General features: G+C 41.2%; 2 protein-coding genes across 7 annotated transcripts; both read left to right on the top strand.

The window, feature by feature from the left end:
* The first annotated feature begins 857 nt into the window (after positions 1-857).
* LOC146991427 (E3 ubiquitin/ISG15 ligase TRIM25-like) lies at positions 858-8,766 on the top strand. 4 transcript variants are annotated; one of them, XM_085772001.1, is made up of 11 exons: positions 858-931; positions 1,257-1,875; positions 2,447-2,542; positions 4,205-4,438; positions 6,315-6,483; positions 6,591-6,617; positions 6,807-6,857; positions 6,953-7,048; positions 7,618-7,731; positions 7,897-7,956; positions 8,052-8,766. In XM_085772001.1, exons 2-11 carry the CDS (start codon positions 1,276-1,278, stop codon positions 8,582-8,584), a joined length of 1,980 nt encoding a protein of 659 aa, XP_085628127.1. In that variant the 5' UTR covers positions 858-931; positions 1,257-1,275; the 3' UTR covers positions 8,585-8,766. The 4 variants fall into 4 exon arrangements, with proteins under 4 accessions (XP_085628127.1, XP_085628068.1, XP_085628237.1 ...); XM_085771942.1 differs by having other exon boundaries at positions 7,618-7,752; XM_085772111.1 differs by lacking the exon at positions 6,591-6,617.
* A 4,835-nt stretch (positions 8,767-13,601) lies between these two features.
* LOC146991426 (E3 ubiquitin/ISG15 ligase TRIM25-like) lies at positions 13,602-20,235 on the top strand. 3 transcript variants are annotated; one of them, XM_085771849.1, is made up of 10 exons: positions 13,602-14,202; positions 14,954-15,049; positions 15,187-15,420; positions 15,693-15,861; positions 15,956-15,982; positions 16,081-16,137; positions 16,837-17,031; positions 19,389-19,415; positions 19,773-19,808; positions 20,108-20,235. In XM_085771849.1, the coding sequence occupies exons 1-10, from the start codon at positions 13,615-13,617 to the stop codon at positions 20,218-20,220; spliced, it is 1,542 nt and encodes a 513-aa protein (XP_085627975.1). In that variant the 5' UTR covers positions 13,602-13,614; the 3' UTR covers positions 20,221-20,235. The 3 variants fall into 3 exon arrangements, with proteins under 3 accessions (XP_085627975.1, XP_085627966.1, XP_085627993.1); XM_085771840.1 differs by having other exon boundaries at positions 16,081-16,161; XM_085771867.1 differs by lacking the exon at positions 19,389-19,415 and having other exon boundaries at positions 16,081-16,161.
* The last annotated feature ends 1,178 nt before the right edge of the window (positions 20,236-21,413 follow it).

Genomic DNA, 21,413 nt, shown 5'->3' with positions numbered 1-21,413 from the left:
ACAAGTGGACATCTGTTTTGTTGTTGTATACCCACCGTTGTCAGCTTCAATACAGTGTTTGAGATGAAGAAATGACCTATTTCTACTTAAATTACCTACTTTCATCAGTGTAGCATGACCTTTTTACATTTCCCATAAATTTCACCCTAAGGTCAAATATCCCTGACTTTTTGTGATGCATGTATTATATAGATTCATTACAAACAGACTGAAAATTTGAAATCTTTAAGTCTTTTAATTGTAATGATTATGGCTTACTGAAAACCCAAAATTCAGTAAATCAAGCAATTAGAATAATAGTGAAAATGTTCACTATTATAACCTAATGATGTCACACTAATCAGCTAATTAACTCCAAACACCTGCAAAGGTTACCTGACTCTATCATGGAGAAGACTGCTGACTTGTGTTCTTCTAATTTAATGAGATTTGAATGAAAATTCAATGTAATCAATGTTTGTACATTGTGCTCAACAGCTGTTTGTAGGTAGGTTCAGAAATTAGCTTCATTCAGAAGTCACGCGCTTCTGTCTCGCGGACACGATAGAGTACAGGTTCACCTGAGGTAGCAAACTCACAACTTGTGGAAGAAACCACTAGGTAAAGGGGGGGGTGTGTGTGTGTGTGTGTGTATTGTTTTCTGAAGTGCGTTGTGTGGCATGCTTTGACGAATACGTTTGACTCCTAATATAAATTATCCTCACATTACACAACATTAAATTACTGGTCATAAATCTAAATCAAATAGCTAAAATATAAAAATCCAGATATCAAACATTCAGGGAGACACGCCCCCTGCTGGGACTGGACATGACGCGTCCGGTGATAAACTGATATCAACTCAGTCGCTTCCCGGAGCAGAGACAGGTCACCCGGCAACGCTGAGTCGGACTGTTTCACCTCACAGTTACCGTACGCTCGAGGACTTAAGGTATTGTGGGACATTTATGGTAAATACTGTATATTATAACCTTTTACCGGCAGAAACCCTGCCTCGTCTATTGAAATGCATGAATCTTTGATTTGAACGTCAGTCTCGTGCGTCGCGCTCAAATCTTCTGAAACGTTTGTTTACATTGTACACTGTCATTGGCATTACTGTCATTATCACTGCTGTTTTGTCAATATCATATATGTCAGACTTAATTAAACTGACAACCGTCGACATATACATGACATCTCACTTTGCGGAGGAAGAGAAACTCTAGTTTCGTTTTCGTGCACTTCACCAGTTAAGTTTCGTTTCTCCCTCGCAGCCTCGCCTCAGCTCTCATCATGGCCGAAACGGAGGAGAGTCCGTTTTCTCTGATGAGTCTGGAGGAAGAGCTGACCTGCAGCATCTGCCTGAGCACCTTTGACTGTCCGGTCACCACCCCCTGCGGACACAACTTCTGTCAGGACTGTCTGCTCGCTACCTGGAAGGACACGTACAGCTGTCCTCAGTGTCGGACCCACTTCCCCACCAAACCGGAGCTGAAGAAAAACACGGTCCTCAGCACTGTGGTGCAGACCTTCTCCCTGAGGTCGAACAAGAGAGATGCGAGCCAGAGGAGTGAGGAGAGGAAGAAAGCCGAGGAGAAGAAAGTCATCCGCTGTGACATGTGTATGGAAGCGGAGGCGTCCCAGACCTGCCTCACCTGCATGGCCTCCTACTGCGAGGAGCACCTGCGTCCTCACCGGGAGAATCCTAACTTCCGTCTCCACCAGCTGACCGCCGTGGTCAGTGACCTGCTGGAGCGCATCTGTCCGGACCACGCCAAGCTGATGGAGCTGTTCTGCAGCGACCACGGCCGTCCGATCTGCAGCTTCTGCCTCCAACATGTGCACAAAGGCTGCTCCTTCACCTCCCCTGAGGCGCAGCGGAGCCAGAAAGAGGTGTGTGTGTTGTGTTTTATTGAGCTGCCCTTCATCAGACATGAACCAGTGAGGACAGGTCATGTGATTAACAATAGTGCAGGACAAAAAATGCATCTTAGGAAAACCTGCATGCAGATGTACACATGTATACATAACATTGATTCCAGTGTTACCAATTTCTTTTGCATTGCAATTTGCCTGCAATGTTTAAAAAACAAACAAAACCATCATGCCAAACCATGTGTGTCTGCTGTTCACAAACTAGGTAGGCTACATTATTGTGAGATCTACCAACGACTATTTGTCCAAATTGCTGACACAAATGGTTTCCACATGCAATATGTTTACTTGTGACTTGTGCCCTTGTGTCTGAGTCCATGGGCCTTTTTTTTTTTATAGCGGTGATTTAGAAATTCTACTAGTGAGGACTCAGGCAGGCTTAATAAAGGTTTGATACACTTAATGTGACAAATGCATTTTAAGCTCAAAGTTTACAGGAATCCTAGTAATATGTGGAAAATGGACCATGACTCAGCCAACTGGGTGTGTGCCTCTATTGGAATTAACTGTGTCATGTTTCTCTGTTCAGTCTGACCTGAGGAACCAGTTGGGTTTACTGGATGGGAAGATCATGAAAAATGAGAATGTGTTAAGTCAGATGAGAGAAGCGCAGAACAAGTTGAAGGTAAGTTTGTTTTGAAATGCTCTGTACTTTAATCCAAACAAACAGCTACTAGTGGGGACCAGCGCCCTTGAAGGCCGGAGACAAACATGATTGCATAAAGTCTACATGTACTATGAGATGGAGTCTGATGCCAGGGAGGAGCACCCTAAAAGCTTTTAGATATGTGGCTGAATGCATCTGTGGCTGAACATGCTCTTAAGCCGCCTCCACTGCTCTTTTGTTTACATCTCCATCAACGCTGTCCAGTATCATCCCCACCACACAACTCACTCTCCTCACTAGCTTCTTGCAGTGTTTTGCTGCTACAAGTCTCAGTGTCACCACAGCACACAACAGAACATTTGCCACTACAGATTGGTAGAGCATCCACAACAGCCTAGCACTGAGGAAAAGTAATCAATCAATCAATCAATCAATCAATCAATCAGACTTTAAAGCACTTCTCATACAAATAAAATGTAGCACAAAGTGCTTCACACCATAAAAGCTGACAAAACAAAGCAAAAATAAAAGCCAAAGTCACACAACTACACACACTCATATGTATAGAGCTTGAAAGAAGGCAACTGAAGTGCTATCTTACCCTCAACAATTTGCCGTGAGGAAACACCAGAGACTAAATAAAAGTAACTACAAGTTAGCATAAGTGCAAGGACATGATAAAAATAACTAAAACTATACGATAAATAGGCTAAAACAAAAAAATAAACAATAAAAATCGATAAATAAAAGGATAGGAAAAATAGTAAAAATCAAAAGTATAAATCAAAAGCCAGGCTAAAGAGGTGTTAAGTTTATTCTTAAAAATGTCCACATTCGCAGCTGCTCTCAGGTCTTAATAAGGTCTCTATCTGAAGACCTGAGAGTTCTGGATGGCTCATAAGTTAAAATCAAATCTGATAGATGAGAAGGACTAAGACCATTAAGAGCTTAAAAAACCAATAAAAGAATCTTAAAAGTCGATCCTGGAGTACACAGGTAGCCAATGCAGGGACTTAGTTACACATGCAGATGAGTTTTGGAGTAGTTGTAATGGTGGTGCAATATTCTTTTTAGGAAGACCAAAAAAGAAGAGCATTGCACATCCTACAGGTAATGAAAGCATGATGGATTAGTGTCTCTGTGTTGGCTTGTGACAGAAATGGACACATTTTGGCAATATTTTTAAGATGATAAAAACTGTTCTTACTAATATGTCTGATGTGGTGTTCAAAGGTTAAGTTTGAGTCAAAGACCACACCTAGGTTCTTAACATTCTCTGATTGGGTAAGTGTTATGGTGCACTTTGGAGTGCTGTGGTTTCACAGTTGAGCCTATCTGTAGACTTTGATAGAAAGACATCTGGTAGATTTTGCAGGAGCCAAGAAAGTGCAGCCACTGTGCATGAGGTTGCTTCATCCTGGCTGCTGAGACATGCTGAGACTAGGGCTGGGTGGGTGTGTATACTGTAACACATTGTCATATGTACAGTAACAGGTTGTCATATAAATAAAACTCAACAAGTTTTGTTTAAGTTAAACGTTTTGAAGCCATCCTCATCACCAATTGAGGTTTGCTTAACATTTAAAACAACATTGTACTTTTAAAAAATATATATTTTTATAGATTTCCTCTGTGTTCACTTGACTCATTAATGTTGTGTTCATGGATCTTCTCCACTAGGACTCTGCCACCAACAGGAAGAAAGCTGTGGCAGCTGACTACCAGCAGATGCGCGACATGTTGACTCGAGAGGAGCAGAATGCTCTGATTGCAGTGGATCGAGAGTTGGAGAGTGGCCAGACCAGACTAAGGACTCTCATGAAGAAGTTCACTGACAACGTAGACAACATGAGTAAAGCTAAAGAAGATATCCACAGTCTTCTCAGTCAGTCCCAAACACTGGCCTTCCTACAGGTGAGACAGCCTAATTAGCACTCGGATCAGGCCATACTCTCAAAACAATTATTTATATTTATATATTTTTTGCTTGTGTACTACAAGTGTCCTGAACTTTAAAGTAAAATCAAGAAGCTCAGTTTACTCTAAAATTCATGTGTGGCAGGCATCTTCAGCTCTTTTCACATAGGACGCAGTGTTTTCCATGTGCGCCATGGGATACAGCGCAATACTGCACCAGGACCCTGGCGCAACGTGCAAATCATGCATGTTGCTAGGTGACCGAAACGGCATCAGGAAGTGTTTCTTTCCCCCTATGCCTGTGTAGTGAATATCGATGCCCTATGCATCTGACAAATAAGCCGGAGAAAATAATTTGTTCAATCCTTATTGAATTGAAAGCTTTTGATTATGAATTCAGTTATTTTTTTAATTGACTTTAAAGAATTTAATATTTGCAGGTCTGCTGGAAATTTATTATTTTTTTTTTTTTAAAGGGGACCTATTATGCTCCTTTTTGCACAAACTAAAATAGTTCCTGGGTGTCTTAAAGACATGTCTGTGACGTGCTTCGGTCAAAATACCCCAAAGATCAAACATCACAGCATTCTCAAAAACAGGGCCCTGCAAAACGGTCTGTTTCAGTGGCCCCTCCCTTTAAATGCAAATGAACCACTCCCTCAGCATTGCGTTACCATGACGATGTCTACTACTAGTACCTATACTGATTTGGCCAAAATGTAGTATGCAAACAAAAGCTAAATCTGCAGTAGGCAAATTGCCACATCTCCAGTCTGCATCTGACCAGTCTACATTGTGTAATGAAATGTGCCCATGACCTAGTCTCACCCTAACCAAAGATGGTATGGAGTAGTCTTTGCCATGTAGGCTACTGTAACCATGTAACATGTAATATAAAAATGCAAAAATAAATATATAAAATAGATTAAAAATATATGCAGAATGGTCAGTTCATTGTAAAACAGTTATTTATTGATGTAAATGTGGTGATTTGTGCACATAGACTACAGCAGCACTGCTCCTCTCCTCCTTCTCACAGCTTCACTTTTCATTCAAACTAATTCAACTGCCACAAGATTTCATCAATGAGACCAACATTCTGCTAAATAGACTAACCACACGGCGGTAAACGTCTAAAAAACCTGCGGGTATGTTTATTAGCGATGGTTTTCTCTACCGCGATGAGCACGGACGCCTGCCCGGCCAAGGAGGCCTGCAGACGGGCTCTGCCTGTGTGAGGAGCCGCTGCAGCTCCAGAGCTCCGGTGCTCCGGCGGTCCAGCGTTACGTCGGTCCGGCGAACAACGTCGCCCCGGCGGTACGTCGCTCCTCACACAGGTACAGCTTCACTTACATGAAACGTCGGCGTAAACGTCTAAATAAAACTTAGTAAAGTGACGCTACAGCGCTAAAACATGCAGGGAAGAAGCAGGAAGTAGTCCGCTCCGCTCTCCGCTGTGACACCAGGCACAACAGAGCAGCATGGGAGGAGGCGGGGCCGGCTGGAGCAGAGACCTCGGCATGACCATGTAGGGGAGTCCGGCACGCCATGACGTAGACGCGAGCTCATGTCAAAAAAAACTCAGCGCAACCGAGTGTAACAGGTGTGTAGAGAAATCCCAATTATCTAGCAGGGTTTACCTCCAAATGCATTAACCTCAGGATATGACACTTCCACGGCCTCTAGAACCATTATCCAACATTTTAAACACATATAAAAGTCTGAAAAGCTGGAAAAGCATAATAGGTCCCCTTTAAAGGTTGAAACAGTATATTCCTAAAACAACTTTATTAATTATTCCAGTGAGAGATAAATTATCGTGTTTGCTATATTCCACATTATAAAATAGTATGGCTTGTTCCTCTCCTTACAGGCATCATTCACCCTGCCCCAAGCTGTATCCTTTGACCCTTACACCCCTCGAATCAACCTGGACTCCAAGAAGGTGTTGGCAACACAGATGTCTGCTGCTGCCCTGAAGGATTACCTGGCAGAAGTCTTAAAACAGCCTGTTGAGGCCAGAGTGCCAATGATCAAACAAGGTGAATATTTACTATATATACACATTTATCTATCAAGCAGATGTTTTAGAAGCTGCCGATTCTTCAAGAAGGTAAAGTGAAGTCAATAATATTCACTTTTGTTGCAGAAAGTATCACTGACACTAGCACATCTGGTGAGTCTGTGTCATGTGTGGATTTGTGCAAATACAAATCTAATCAATAACTATGGACAAATGAACTCGTATTCCTGTAATCGGTGCTGGATCGGTGGTGGGTGGAGATGATTGGGGTTATTGTTTTAAGTAAGAAAATAAAGATAAAAAAGAAAAAGATGACTAGATGACTGTATCACATGTTCTCAGGTGAAAGAGGAGCTGCCTTCGGATTTGGACCTGGACCTAACCAGGAATTTGGTATGTTCATTTTTCCAGCACACATGCTTTGTGATGTGTATCAAAAAACAAAAACAACTTAAAGGTGGAAGAATAAAATGCTGGTCCTGTTTCAGAGTCACAATACCCTCCAGGGAATCCCAGATTTCCCAGGTCCCACAGTCCAGGTCCAGGTTCCCAACCCAAAGCAAGTCCAAAGAAGAGACCTCCAAGTAAGAAAAAATCCAGTTTTTAAGATAAATTGACCAGTTTATTAGGTAGATCGGATTGAAACTAATGCACACAATACATTCCATATTCACAAAGTTTAGAATCTTCACTTTTTGTTCATTTATCTTTTCTTTTTTTTTTCATCGAGCACTTACTCAATCAGTTTCCTTCTATCATTAATAAGAGATGAACAAACTCTGCCAAAGTGAAGACAGTTTTTGTTTTTCCACTTTGACCACATTTTGTCCTCTTTGTCAAACCTGTTGACACCAGATTATCCAAACCTCTTCATAAACAATAACATTATTATTTTTTTAAATAAGCAAAATTGAAATAAGAAAAACTAAAAAAGCATCTCTAGTTATTAGTTTAGTTTAGTTACCTTTATTTAAACTCGTTAGTACACTGAGGCAAGCCTCATTTACAGTGCAGACGAGAATACAAAACAAAACAAACAAAATACAGAACAGATATACACAATAAAATACAGTAAAAGTATTAGGTACTTGCAGGCCTTAACAGCTCTGAATCTTTATATCAGCAATGAAATAACCACATTTTTTTCTTTTAGAACAAACCAAGAAACCTCCACAATCAGCTGAAGAAAAGCCGAGACAAAAACTAGCCCAGTCAATGGAAAACCTCCTGGATATAAGTGACAGTACCAGAGGCCGTCCTCCAGCAGGTGAACCCAACCAGAGACCTGGTACAGTACATCTTTCCAGAGGGACCTACAAAACATACAGTTTTTTTCACATACACAGCAGCACTCCACATGACCTCTGGATGTGTTTCTTTATCTATTGCATCCCACTGCTGTCAAATGACTGTTTGTCTTGATGTGTTGCAGAAACGACAGATATTCCTCCAGACATAACATCTGCTGAAAAAAGAAGTGAGCTTCTGAAATGTAAGTGCTGGAGTGTAGGAGATATCTTTCTCTCATGTGAGTAACGTGAAGTAGCCACTTGGTTTGTTATTTGAATGGTCTTTCCTTGCTTTTAGATGGCACAGTGCTCTGTTTTGATCCAAGGACCGCCCACAAACGAATTGCACTGAGTGAGGAGTTCAAAAAGGCGTCTGTGGCAGAGGATCACGTCAACTACCCCGACTCACCTGAGCGATTTGCTGTCTGCTCCCAGGTGCTCACCTCCAAGGGGTTCGCTAGTGGGCGCCACTACTGGGAAGTCCGACTGAGCAGCAACAACTTTATTGGCGTTGGCTTAGCGTACGGTAGCATCGACCGCAAGGGTCCCACCAGTCGTCTGGGCCGCAATGCCCAGTCCTGGTGTGTTGAGTGGTTCAACGTCAAGCTGTCATCTTGGCATAACAGCAGTGAGACCGTGCTGGCCAATCCAAATCCAAAGCGTGTAGGTGTGCTGTTGGATTGTGATGGGGGCATGGCCACGTTCTATAATGTGGCAGACAGAGCGTACCCGTTCCACTCCTTTGTGTTTCCCTTTACTGAGGCTGTGTATCCAGCTTTCTGGATTTTCTCAAGTGGCTCTTCCGTTTCTTTGTGCAAGCTGCAGCAATGAAGAGCATAGTATGTACATACAATATCCAGACATAGATGTACACTTGCATGCACTCTAACCAAAAAAAGAAGGCTGCTAAATAAAAATATAAGTACTCAGACAGCACTGCAAAAACTAAAATATCTTACTGAGAATATTTGTCTTATTTATAGTCAAAACAAATCTCATTATACTTAAAATAATCATAATAATCATCACATTAAAAATTTAATCATCACATTAAAAGTAGCTTGTTTTCAGACATGTTTTACTTCTTTCAAGCATATTTTCACTTAATAAGTAGAAAGATCTGATAGTGGAGCAAGTTTTTCGTCCTTATTACATGCACAAAAAAAATGTGCTTTCACTGGCAGATTTTTCTACTCTTCCAAGTGAAAATTTGTTGGAAACAAGTGAAAATTATCTGAAAACAAGTTAATTTTCAAGGTAATGAGTCTTATTTTAAGTGAGATTAGTTTTGATTAGAAATCAGACATTTTGAGACAAGGCAAGACAAATATCTTTGGAAAGAGTTTGAGTTTTTGCAGTGAGCTTCGAGTGTTGCAGGTGAAATGGATATTAATAGCCTTACATAGCTATTGCGATTAGCTTTTCCCTTTACTTACTACTTACTATTAACAGCAGCTGAAATTGTGGATATGCAGTGCGACAACAAAAATGAAAATGGCATGAGCATCTGCCATAGCAGGTGTCTCAAAACGCCAGAGAAAACAAATAACGTACATAAACTGCATCCAAAGTGACTGTGATGCACATGTTATAACAGCACACACAATGGTGTGTCCTGTCCTACCAAGCTATAGGGCTGGGTGATACAGCAAATGATGGCACAGTAAGTTGTAATGTATCACAGTACGAGTCATATATGGTGATTGTGAAAATGACTGATGGACTGTGAACAGCGTAAATTCTTATAAACGCTCCATGTGAATAATATCCTCGTGGTTGTGGAGCAGCTGAACCTTCCATCAATCCAAGCTCTGAAACATGAACAGTCAGTCACTCTTCGAAAGCGTACAGTGTATTGAAGCATCTCATTGTCCTATCATCTTATCACACATTCATTCCACCATATAAGTCAGTGAATGTATGTACTGTTTGTATCACCCAGCCCTAAATGCTCCTTAACTCTCTGATCAGCTAATGAGAACAGATGTCACACAGACTCTGTATCAAATTCTGACAGTCCGTTTTGGTTGGTTGTTTTCTTTTCTTTTACTTTCTTGGCCCTTTGCCAGTATTGGTTGAGTTAGAGCCAGGAAATAATGGGGAGAGTGGAAGGGATAATGTTCAGCAATGATCCTAGGCCAGATTTCCACCTGGGATGAGATGCTCGGATGGTATAGCCCATAGAAATAAAAAAGCTGTACCGTTTCATGTGTGGAACGGCATAATAAAACCAAGAGGCCATCAGAATACTCTGTTGACTTTTCATTCGGTAGTTCAAAGGTAGTCATTTGAACTGCACCGTAGCACAGGGGTAAATTATTTGTTGGTTGATACAAAGTTTACCCTGGCCTGCAAGACGTGTTTGCTGAAGCACACTGGTTATATGAGACACCGTGGCTCAGTTCTTAATGTGGCACCACAGGAGTCCATTTACCACTTGATGGTTGGTCACTGCTGATGCAATGCTGATCACTCTCAGTCAGATGCAACCTGAGCGTGTGTCTTACAGGTGCTAAAAGAGGTGAAATGACAAACAATATGGTTGTCAAGCAGTAGAGGTCTGTCTGTGCAACACAGTGCATAACACACCAACAGCCAGGTGTCTGTTCTCTTTGTCCTGATGACAAAGGCAACCTCAGTTTGCATTATGAGACACAGAGGACACTGTTGTCCAGAGGACCTCACTGATAAACTGGTATTGTTTCAGGCATTGTTACAACTGCTGTATCTCTTGCAAAGCATTTCTGCCAGTGCACTTCATGTATGGGCCATTTTTGTATCGGGTAAAGCACAGTGCATAATGGAATATGAAGCCTGGACCTGTACAGTGAAATCTACTGTGTTTATTACATGCTGTTCCTCATCTTCATTGATGAATTTTGGTTTGGTTCGAAGGGTTTTCCAAACTATAAATAATTTCTTAATTCCTGATATTGTGTTGACACTTGTTTAACATAGTATTGGTGTCTGTGCTTAGTAATGAGGGGGTTATGTTTTAATGCAACATTTGACTTTCTTGATCATTGCTTCTGTTTTGATAGTAATATCTTTCCTTGACCAACTGCAGACTTGAGTGGCTCATGTTGCTTGTACAGCACTGATCTTCTTGTAGTAGTAAAAATCTGTTCCATTAGTCTTTGCATCGCTTATTTTCTCGTGGATTGGATTTTAGTCAAACTGCTATTTGTTGCTATTTGATTCGTTGTTAGTCAGTGTATGGGTCAAATTTGTAAAATAAAATGATTGAAATTAATTAATTCCTGTATTGTGTTTAATTTAATGATCTGTATTACAAATTAACCAATTATGTCTATTTAAACACGTTATTAGGGTCCAGGCAGCTAAGCTGCCAGGACACTATTGTATTCCGAGGAATTCTTCTTCTTCTTTCTTCTTCTTCCGAGGAAATCATACTTCCCATGCATGGACGAAAACTCACCAAACTTTACAGAAATGTCCGACCCCATGCCATATGCCATATATAGGACATACAGTATGCCCCCCCCCCCCCCCCCCCCACTCCTGGGGGGGGACACAATAAGCATTTAAATTTAAAAACTTTACCAAACCAACGGTAGATGCTACAGTTTTGCAACTTTCACCAAAATGTTGCCCCAATACTGCTGAAACTTTTTACAAATTATGGAGTCCATCACTCTGTTTTTTTCAATAACTCTAAAACGTATTAACCCTATCTCCTCCCACAATTTTTGCTCAATTGACACCAAACTTGCTACAGAGCATCTCCAGACCGTCCTCCACAAAACTTGTTTTTCGGATTTTTGATTTATCAAAAATTGAGCCTACAGTGCATGAAAACGTTTGACTGTGTACTATAAACATATACCATCCAATTCTTGCTAAATACATTTTCAATCTTCCTGAAAAAATGACAATATCTTGGAGTCGTGGTTGATGAAGTTTGGCAAATATCAGAATTTTATCTCAAAAACGTAATTTTCTAGAACATTTTGAATTCTGCTCTCATGGGAACAACTGCAGTCAATGTGAGAGTGGTAGTTTTAAACATCAGATTTTCTCTTGTGAAGCAAAACACTTATCATTAAAAACAAATCACCAACATTCCCATGCTGTCAAGATGCAATTTATGTATTATCAGATTTTTGTTTAGTTAACAGAATTTCTCACATTTTGACCATTTTTTAAAATCTGCCTTGACAACAGCTGCCCGGACACTGACTCCCTGAGTCAATAAATGAAGCTACACAGCATTTCTATCTACCAGATAATTAGCTCAGTGAGTTAGGAGATGGTTCTTGATGCGAGGGGGTGTGGGTTCAAGACCCAGCAAGGGTGATGATGATGATGATGATGATGATGATGATGACAGATCAAAATGCCAGATGTCCTCAACTGGTAATGCTGTGGGTTCGAGCCCCAGCAAGGTGGGTGATGACACATCAAAATACCAGATGGTCTTTGTGAAATAAAGGTACAAAATCTTAGACTCATAGTAGATGATGTTTGACAAATACATATCAGAATTTTACCTCAAAAACTGATTTTTTTTTTTTCCTTTTCTTTTTTTACAGTGGTTTCAAATCTGCCTGCGCGACAATGAATGGCTTACTCAATTTGTGAAGCCACTGTTGAACTGCCACTTGCCAATTGCCAATTAGCTCATAGACAATGGTCTTTGATTCCAGAAGTTGTGGGTTCAATCCTCAACTAGTGCAAAATTAATATTATAAGGTCAACTGCGCTTGTCTAAATATTTTCCTGTTTGTTGCTCAAAATTTGCCTAAATTTGCCACAAAAAACAATAGCCCGGACCCGACCCAAGGAGCAGTCCAACGTTTTAGTCAGATCTTTTTTTGTTCCCTTGTCTAGTGACAGCATAATGACAGTCAATATGCCTACTGATGCAAAGGATTCCGACTGACACTCATGGCACGGTTTTATTTCTCCTGAATATACTTACGCTGTCTACATCTTCAGAGTCCACCTGTGGTAAATTCAACTGATTGAACATGACCTCGAAAGATCCACCTGTCATTGTCAGTGAGGTCTCCACCGAGTGACAGTGCACTTTTTACATTCTCTGACGACAGACACTGAAAAACGGGAACAGCTTGATTTAAATCATTTTTGATTTTTATATACAGTCTACACTACTTGTGAACACACCCCTAAAATGGACTGTACCATTTATTTGCCTTGAATTAAACTGCCGACTTCCTCGTGCTCGTGAGCACGCGCACATGACGTGGTCGGTGGATGTGAGGTGAGTACTAACGTCTCTGGTACATAGACTGTAAAAAGGGTGAGTAGTAGCAGCTGGCTGTTTGTTTTTATTTACTTCTGCTTACGTTAAGTTACTTCCTTACCTTTGGAGTTTCTGAATTTGACTGTTTAAAATAACAATGGGTGGACGCTAGTCTTTGAAGCTGGAGTCAAGTTCAGACATTGTGGGGTGTTAATGAAATGTCAATCTTGAATTAGCCAATTATCTGAACGTGTAGGACATGCTTTGAAGTTGGGTATTTGAATTTTCTTTACTTTGACCTTCCAATCCACGACATTTGACAGGGAAAACTGAACTTTGTATTCATTTATTGTCCATGGGATCAGGTTCAGTCTAGTCAGATGTGAACTACTATTATGCAATTATATGTTGGTTTACTGCTTGTCAGGTTCAGTCTACGTCACCCTTTGTTCGCAGTGGAATATGCGTTGAATAAAGGAAATGATGGTGGGTGAACTGACGTAGTATTATTAAGAAGAGGTGAAAGTTGTTATTGTTGTTATTCTCTGCTATTTTGGCCCACCAGAGGGGGGCAACAGTTAAGTTTCGTTTCTCCCGGTTTCTCCCTCGCAGCCACATATGCTCAGCTCTCATCATGGCCGAAACGGAGGAGAGTCAGTTTTCTCTGATGAGTCTGGAAGATGAGCTGACCTGCAGCATCTGCCTGAGCACCTTTGACTGTCCGGTCACCATCCCCTGCGGACACAACTTCTGTCAGGACTGTCTGCTCGCCACTTGGGAGGAAACCCGCAGCTGTCCTCAGTGTCGAGCCGACATCCCCACCAAACCGGAGCTGAAGAAAAACACGGTCCTCAGCACTGTGGTGGAGACTTTCAACTTGGGCCTGAGCAGGAGCGAGGAGAGCCCGGATGCCGAGGAGGAGGAAGAGAAAGTCATCCGCTGTGACACATGTATGGAAGCGGAGGCGTCCCAGACCTGCCTCACCTGCATGGCCTCCTACTGCGAGGAGCACCTGCGTCCTCACCGGGAGAATCCTAACTTCCGTCTCCACCAGCTGAGCGATGTCATCGGCGACCTGTCGGAGCGCATCTGTCCGGACCACCACAAGCTGATGGAGCTGTTCTGCAGCGACCACGGCCGTCCGATCTGCAGCCTGTGCCTCCAACATGTGCACAAAGGCTGCTCCTTCATCTCCCCCGAGGAGCAGAGGAGCCAGAAAGAGGTGTGTGGGGGTGTCATGCCGTGACGCAGTTTTTTTTTCTTCCCCCAATTATTTTTTAATATATTTGCAGAACAGACAATCTAGGAAATAAGGGGAAAAACTAATACAAAACAAACATCAACAACAAAAAATATAGCACATTAAATCAAATCAGTCCATGGTCACAATTCACAGTTGTGTAGCACAGTTTTGAGAAATGCAGTTAGTGGCTTTGTGCCTTCTTTTTGTTTTAAGTTCTTGTAATAATTTTAAACTAGGTAAGTGATTCTCTCCCCATGATGACTGTTTTAGTTGTGCGTTTCACACACTTAATGTAATAGGAAGATATTCTATCACATGTGAAACCCTGGGACAATTTTGTGTCAGTTGAGGGCCCTTGCTTGTGAAAAGTGTATGAACCACTGCACTAGACTGAACAAACATGCAGTGAGTTTACACAAACACTGGCACATCCTCAGTTATTTCCTATTCACCACTGTTTACATAAGAGGCATCAGTCCAAAGGGCATATGGTAGGAGAGATGGTTCAGAAATAAAAACTTCTTTATTCAGTTCAGGACATCGAAAAACAAGATTACATTAATCATATCACAGGAGACTAACACAATATGTAAATCGAGTGTGTTGCAGGATTGATACATGTGTGCATCAGTGCATGCATTGTGGACTTGCATCATGCCGTCGGCTTATGGAGAGGCTGTAAACCTGGTAACATTGTCTGTGTCCTGAAGCTGTTTTTCTGTCTTTACAGTCTGAACTCAGAGAGAAGTTGAGTTTGCTGGATGGGAAGATTGAAAGGACTGACACTGTTATGTTTCAGATGAATGACTTGCGAAGCAAGCTGATGGTAAACTATCTACATAATATTTCATGACAACAGTTTCACTGGACAGTGTGAGGCAATTGCATATTAAAGCCAATTTATCTTTATACATGTTGACCTGCTCTTGTGTTTGTCTGTGGCTCCTTGTGGTCTTTTCCCAGGACGGAGCAGTCAAAAGAAAGGCAGCCATGGCAGCAATGTACCAGCAGGTGCGGGATATGTTAGCCCAAGAGGAGCGTGAGTCCCAAACCACAGTAGACCGGGAGCTGGAGACGGGTCAGGCGAAACTTCAGGACCTGTTGAAGAAGTTAACTGACAATGCTGCACAGATGAGAAAAGCCAGAGAAGATATCAACTCTCTGCTGGGTCAGGCCCAGACCCCAGCCTTTCTCCAGGTGAAATGATCAGTGAGAGAGGAAGAGGAGGAGAGGGAGGAAAATCAATGTTTAGGATTAGCTTAAATAAACCAGAATAGAGTGTTAAAGTCTAAGATATACATTTTTAAAAGTGTAATCTGAAGTATTAATCGTAGTTCTAATGAAAACATTTTTCACTTTGACACCCTCAGTAGAGAGAGAGAATGCAATAACCTCACACCTGCAACAGCCCTCTCTTCAAAAAAACACGTCCCATTTTAAAACTACTCTGTTCCCCTTGTTCCTCTTAGGTTTCGTTTGACCTGCCTTGGGTTGTTAAGATTGATCCTTACGTGCCCCGTATTACCCTGGACTCCAAGAAGGTGACGGCTACACAGGCTTATGCTGTTGCCTTGAAGGAGCATCTGACGGAGAGCTTTAAACTGCCCGTCGAGTCCAGACTACCAATAACTAAACCAGGTGAATGTGTGGGTCAGTTCTCAGTGGAGGACTCTACATTTGGAGGTGTATTGTCAAAGTATAATGAAGCTAACCGTGTCCAATTTTGTCACAGAGCTGAACCCAGGCATTGGCGAGTCTGGTGAGTTTGTGTGGATGTTGAAATTTGCATGTACCGTATGTGAAAAGCACATTGTAAAGGGCTATATAATGTAAATACAGTGCATTTACCATTCACAGGTGAAAGGACAGCTCGTTTCTCTGGACCCACACATGGTGCATCTCAGCCAGAATCTGGTGCGTTCATCTCTGTGAACTGTGGTAAAACATCTAAACTCTGCTGCTGTACATATTTGAATGTAACATTTGTGTATGATAAACATTCACACAGCTTTGAAATCACAGAAAGCCTTTTTCCCAGTCAGTGGGTCTACTGAATGTTTAAAGATACAATCTGTGCCAGCCACCGGCATGCTCTGATAGGGAAGTTTCTGTGCTTGTGTTGGTGTTGAGATGTGTTGATGTTACGGTGTTGGATGTGAATGTGAATGTATGAGGAAGTCAGCAAATGTACCCAGCAGCATTAGTCCTAAACTGTGTTCACGTTGGAAACACTGAGACATAGTGTCAAGATGTCTTTGAAAAATGATGGCGTTTCTTTTCTCTAGAGACATTAATGGTATTTGAGGATGCTCCACATGTCATGTCTACTGTGTTTACCTGGATCCTAGGAGTTTCTACTTGGAGCCTGTAGATATTGCCTCCTTTAAAACCATAAACAGAGATATTGTTTTAGTTCAACTGTAGTACATGACAATTTCCTGTTGACATTTTAGATGGTAAAAAAAAAGGTGATGGATCTGTTGGACCTCACAATTTTCTGCGGTGAACTCCATTCTCTGTTCTGGTGCTGGATGCTCAATGCTGGTCTTGTATCTTTTTTGTCTCGCCAGGTTCAACACTAATCACTTATTAATATCTTACTTTGTGCTTCAGAGCCCCCAGAACAGACAAGACCACCAAGGTCCCACAGTCCAGGCCGTCCCCCCATTCAGACGTACTTTCAGCCAGTTCCTGTACCGATGTTTTCCTACATGGGCTCCCAGCAGGGCTGGAATCCATCCCAGTATGCACATGGCATGCCACCAAATTTTAAGAGGGGTCCTCCCTCCAATGCTGGACAGAAGCCATGTAAGTAAGATTAATAACACCAATGTCAGACTACTAATGTTGATCTCACACAAAACCAACTTCTATCAGATCAAATTATTTCATTGATACAGTCCAATTAATATAACATTTTCTCTAGAGATGTAACGTGGTTTGATGCAAGATGATAGCCAGTCCTTTTTTCATCTTGACCTGATAAAATAGATAAAAGTAAAACTAAAAAGAAAATATCTTATTAAACACCTCCAAATAAAAAAGAAAGTGTTTTTTGACACAACCTAGTTATGAGGCAGAGGAGGAACTACTGTAGGGTATAATTTAGAGTGCTGTGGTATTCAACATTTTCCCCAACCCACCACTCCAGCTCCCACTCAGACTGGTATGCAGCGGTTAGCCCAACAATCAACATGGTGGGGCTTAAAGTACTTAAAGTACCCTGTAAGTGCAACTACTGCAGGACTTTAAGTCCCAAAAGAAGTTCACCATTAACTGGAAACACATCTGTGGTCTATAGGGTAGAATATCCCAGGTGCAAGGTTTTTACATTGAGAGAACAATAAGACATTTGCAGGACATACTATAATAGTACAGGAAATGTCAGCTACCTAAAGGTAAGACACTACTTGGACTTTCACAACACCAACCATTGATCACATTCCTCCATAACAAAATAACTTAACCAACAGGAAACTTTTTTGAGCTTTAAACTGCACGTTACCAAACTTCCTGGCCTAAATGACGACTTGGACTTTACTGCTTTATTGTAAACATTTACAGTTTCTTGTCTCGTGTGAATTGTTGTGTATATTGTGTGCAAAATTATTCCATCTATGGGAGAATTTTTTATATCCATGCTCTTTTAGGCCACAACTCAAAATATTAGGTCCCTATTGGTGGAAGGCTGATATAAAAGGGCCTTTTGTCCTCTCGGATCTGTTTGACTTCCCAATGAAGTCTTGATGCCAAAATGTGTCGCAGTTTGTTGGTTTTAAGATCTCATGTTGTTCAAATGAAGGGGTTTTAGTATTTACACACCTTGAGTCCAGGAAGCACTCCTCCAACAGTTTTTCAGAGATAATACTGTGTGTTTTTGTCTCGGCTCATGCACATGGTGACGTTGAATGATATGAACACTGTCAAAACTTGTGCATCAGGAAACAAGAGTTCATAGTGAGCAGGACTCTGTGGAGGCGTAGGTGTAAGGCCAGTATGAAATACATAAAAGGAGGCAGTTGTGTTCAGTAATGAGGACTTCATAAATATAGAGGTCAAACACAGCTATTGTAGAGAAAGACAACTGTAGTATTGTAGAGTCCCTAACTTTAAATAATAATCATGATGTCAGGAGCATGCTGTGTAGCCTGTGGTCAAAAACTTTTCCTAAAGTATCAGAGAAGAGAGATGATAGGAGCTGGCCCACTTATCTAATGATGGAGGAGGGGAGCTCCCTGCCTCCTGTCTTATCTCCTACTAGATCGCCCTTAACTAAAGATAAGCAGCAACATTAACAGTGACAAACTACCTTTGACTTCAGTTTACCCATAAAAGTGGAGACAGAAGGACACCTGTTTTATGTTCATGAGGAAATGATTGTCTGATCACCTGAAGTCTGAATCCATCAATACAAACTTGCCTCTCTTTCAGCTGTGCAGTGAGTAGTCATAATGAACCAGTATACTGAAATTCTTGATCACAATATCATCATCTAAACAAGCTGTTTAACTAAATCATGTTCATGGAAAATCTGTATAGAAATGGCAGGAAGCTACTTAACATAATTTATTCTGATCCTTTGCTCAGTTGCTTATTTTTTATTTCATAATTTCTGTAATAGCTCAGCTTTTTTCCACTTGTTATTTTTGCTGCAACAGTTGACTTTTCTGAAGTCCTTATCTGTTCTTCTCCTTCAGGAGACAATTTAGACTTTTGACACTGCAGCTCTCTGAACAGAGCAGCCGGTGTCTCCTCACAATGCAAGGTTGTTGTATGTCTCAGACTGTAATGATGCAACATGTTGCACTGTACATGGACTGATGTACATGGACTGAGTGATGCATTTACAACGTTTCCATACGAATTTTATTTATTTTATTTCCATAAGAATCAGCCGCTGTGTCCAACACGTGGCTCAAAAGTGTTGTCATTTGTTTGTTTGTTTTTTAATCATGGACGTGTTATGGGGTTTAACATGAAATAAACCAGTCACAATGCCACCTGGCATTCCTTCACAGGCCAGGGGTGTTCTTGGTGTCCAATTAAAAAACTGAATGAATGCTGCACTGAGCCTCAAAGAACTGTACAAATATATATTTTTTTAGTTGAACAAATGTGTCACATTTAAATGTAAGTTGCTTTCTTCATTTTTTTTTTTTCTCCAGATAAGAAAAGTGACCAGCCCCCCCACCGTGAGTCATCTCTCTTTTACATGCTTCTGCAAACCTTCCCCTGCAGTGTTTTTTGTTTTTGTTTTTTTGGGCAATGCACACTTTTGACACACAGACATCCAGTCTTGGCAGGTCTGACTCGTGGTTCATAAGTGTTGTACTCGGTCTCTTGCATCCTTCAATAAGAAGCACTAGTCAGAACACCTTCTCCAATTCTTATGACGTACTGCACATATTGATTATAGCAGCTTCATAGTGTCCTGTCATGAACTGAGTGAATGCTGCACTGAAGCTCAAAGAAGCATGAAGTGGACAAATGTTAGACAAATGTGTGTCACATTGAAGTGTAAGTAAGTGTATGTTTTTTTTCTTCTCCAGATAAGAAAAGTGACTCCGGCCACCAGCCCCCCCACCGTGAGTCATTTCCCTTTACACTCTTTCTGGGCACATCATTCAATAAGAAGCACTAGTCGGCAGCATTGCCCATTCCAGTTTCACACAGACACATTAGAGGCAAATGTAGCCTGTTGATTATATATTGTTGACAACACAAAACTGGTTTTGATGGTTAAATGCTCTGCTCGGTTCTGCTGCCCGACAGCAGACGGTACACATGACCGCATGTCATGCTTCAGTTCAAATGTTTTGTTTTGTGTGCAAAATGCATTCCATGTGCTTAAATACTGTCACCGTTTTCATTTTCTCCTCCAAAGACAAGAAAAGTGACAGCCACCACCCCCACCCCCCCCACAGTGAGTCATTTATCTTTCCATTCTTTTACAAACTATCTCCTGAAATGTTATGTTACAAATATATTTTCTTGTAGTCTTGCACCAGGTCAGCTTTATGACTCCTCAGACTTCATTGATATAACAACATTCTAACCATTTAATATTGACACATTACAATCTGCCAAATAAAAAAGTTGCTTGTTGCCTTTTTCTTTTCAAATTCAGTTTTTGTTTGGAGCGTGATTAAACTGAATATTATGATCTGCTGCTGTAACAGTTGTTCCTCTTACGTTCTAAGTTTGCTCTCTGAACTGGAAGGATGTTGCACATCTGTCAAACATCATGTGTTACGTCTAACACTGAGAATGTCTATCTAGTATAGGTTTTTATTGTTACAACAAGCTCCAGCTACGAAGACACAGCCGATGTGTCATGTGTCGTTGTCACATGGTTAATTAGTCAGTGGAACAGCAGCAGAGCTATGAACTGAGATTGACTGACAGGGACCATCCCAGTTATAAAACAGACTGTTTCTGTTCACCATAGCCCTGCATTACTGAACTACCTGTCATCTGTACCAAGCTGTTAGCGAGGATTTGAAGGTGTTTGCGTTTCCTTTTGTGATTCTGGCTTTGAGAGCAGCTTCCTGTAAACAGAAATCCACTGTCATCACTGCACATTCGGGAGCTTCCACATATGTGAACTATGAGTACACTTTATACAACAGACAGCAACAGACAAGCACATACGCAGGCACAGGCACACACATAAAAAGGCTGGGTTGCTTCCTGAACCCTGCCCAGGGTGGGAATATCACTTCTGCTCTGAGGCCAAAATTAGCAAAGATTTTCTACTTTGTGTTTATCAGTGACAGCGGCCTTTCTGAGCCCAGCTGGTCCTAAAGTCCCTCCCTTTTCTATAAGTGTTAGTAGCCTCATTTAATGATGCAGGGAGGGAGCACATGCATCTCAAACACTTTCTCTGCAAATTTGTGATTATTAAGTAATTCAGATTACTGATTATTGCAAATCTCGTCTGGTCTGGAACTGTTATCATTTACTGAACTGTTTTCTTTATTTCCAAATCCAATGCTCTGAGAGTTTCATAACCTCAGGTGATGCTCAAATTAGAGAGGTGAACTATATGACTTCTTGTAATGTTGAAACGAACTGTGAAGTTTTCATGTGAGGTGACAGATTTTATTTAGTGAATCATTTAAAGCTTCTCCAAAGCTATCTCACCAGGAGGTTATTCAAATGCAATGTGGATCTGTTCAGTAAATATGAAA

Source organism: Trachurus japonicus, chromosome 1, assembly GCF_045865225.1.
Source record: "Trachurus japonicus isolate A0001 chromosome 1, Traja_1.0".
Taxonomy (NCBI): domain Eukaryota; kingdom Metazoa; phylum Chordata; class Actinopteri; order Carangiformes; family Carangidae; genus Trachurus; species Trachurus japonicus.
The sequence above is the reverse complement of the archived record's forward strand: the minus strand, read 5'-3'. Positions and strand labels throughout refer to the sequence as shown.

Bases quoted from the DNA above. Each gene is read 5' to 3' on its own strand.
- LOC146991426 (XM_085771840.1), top strand. From the start codon at position 13,615: ATGGCCGAAACGGAGGAGAGTCAGTTTTCTCTGATGAGTCTGGAAGAT. The intron at 15,050-15,186 runs GTAAACTATCTA...GTCTTTTCCCAG, and splicing joins ACTTGCGAAGCAAGCTGATG to GACGGAGCAGTCAAAAGAAA. The intron at 15,983-16,080 runs GTGAGTTTGTGT...TACCATTCACAG, and splicing joins CCCAGGCATTGGCGAGTCTG to GTGAAAGGACAGCTCGTTTC.
- LOC146991427 (XM_085771942.1), top strand. From the start codon at position 1,276: ATGGCCGAAACGGAGGAGAGTCCGTTTTCTCTGATGAGTCTGGAGGAA. The intron at 4,439-6,314 runs GTGAGACAGCCT...CTCTCCTTACAG, and splicing joins AAACACTGGCCTTCCTACAG to GCATCATTCACCCTGCCCCA. The intron at 7,753-7,896 runs GTACAGTACATC...GATGTGTTGCAG, and splicing joins TGAACCCAACCAGAGACCTG to AAACGACAGATATTCCTCCA.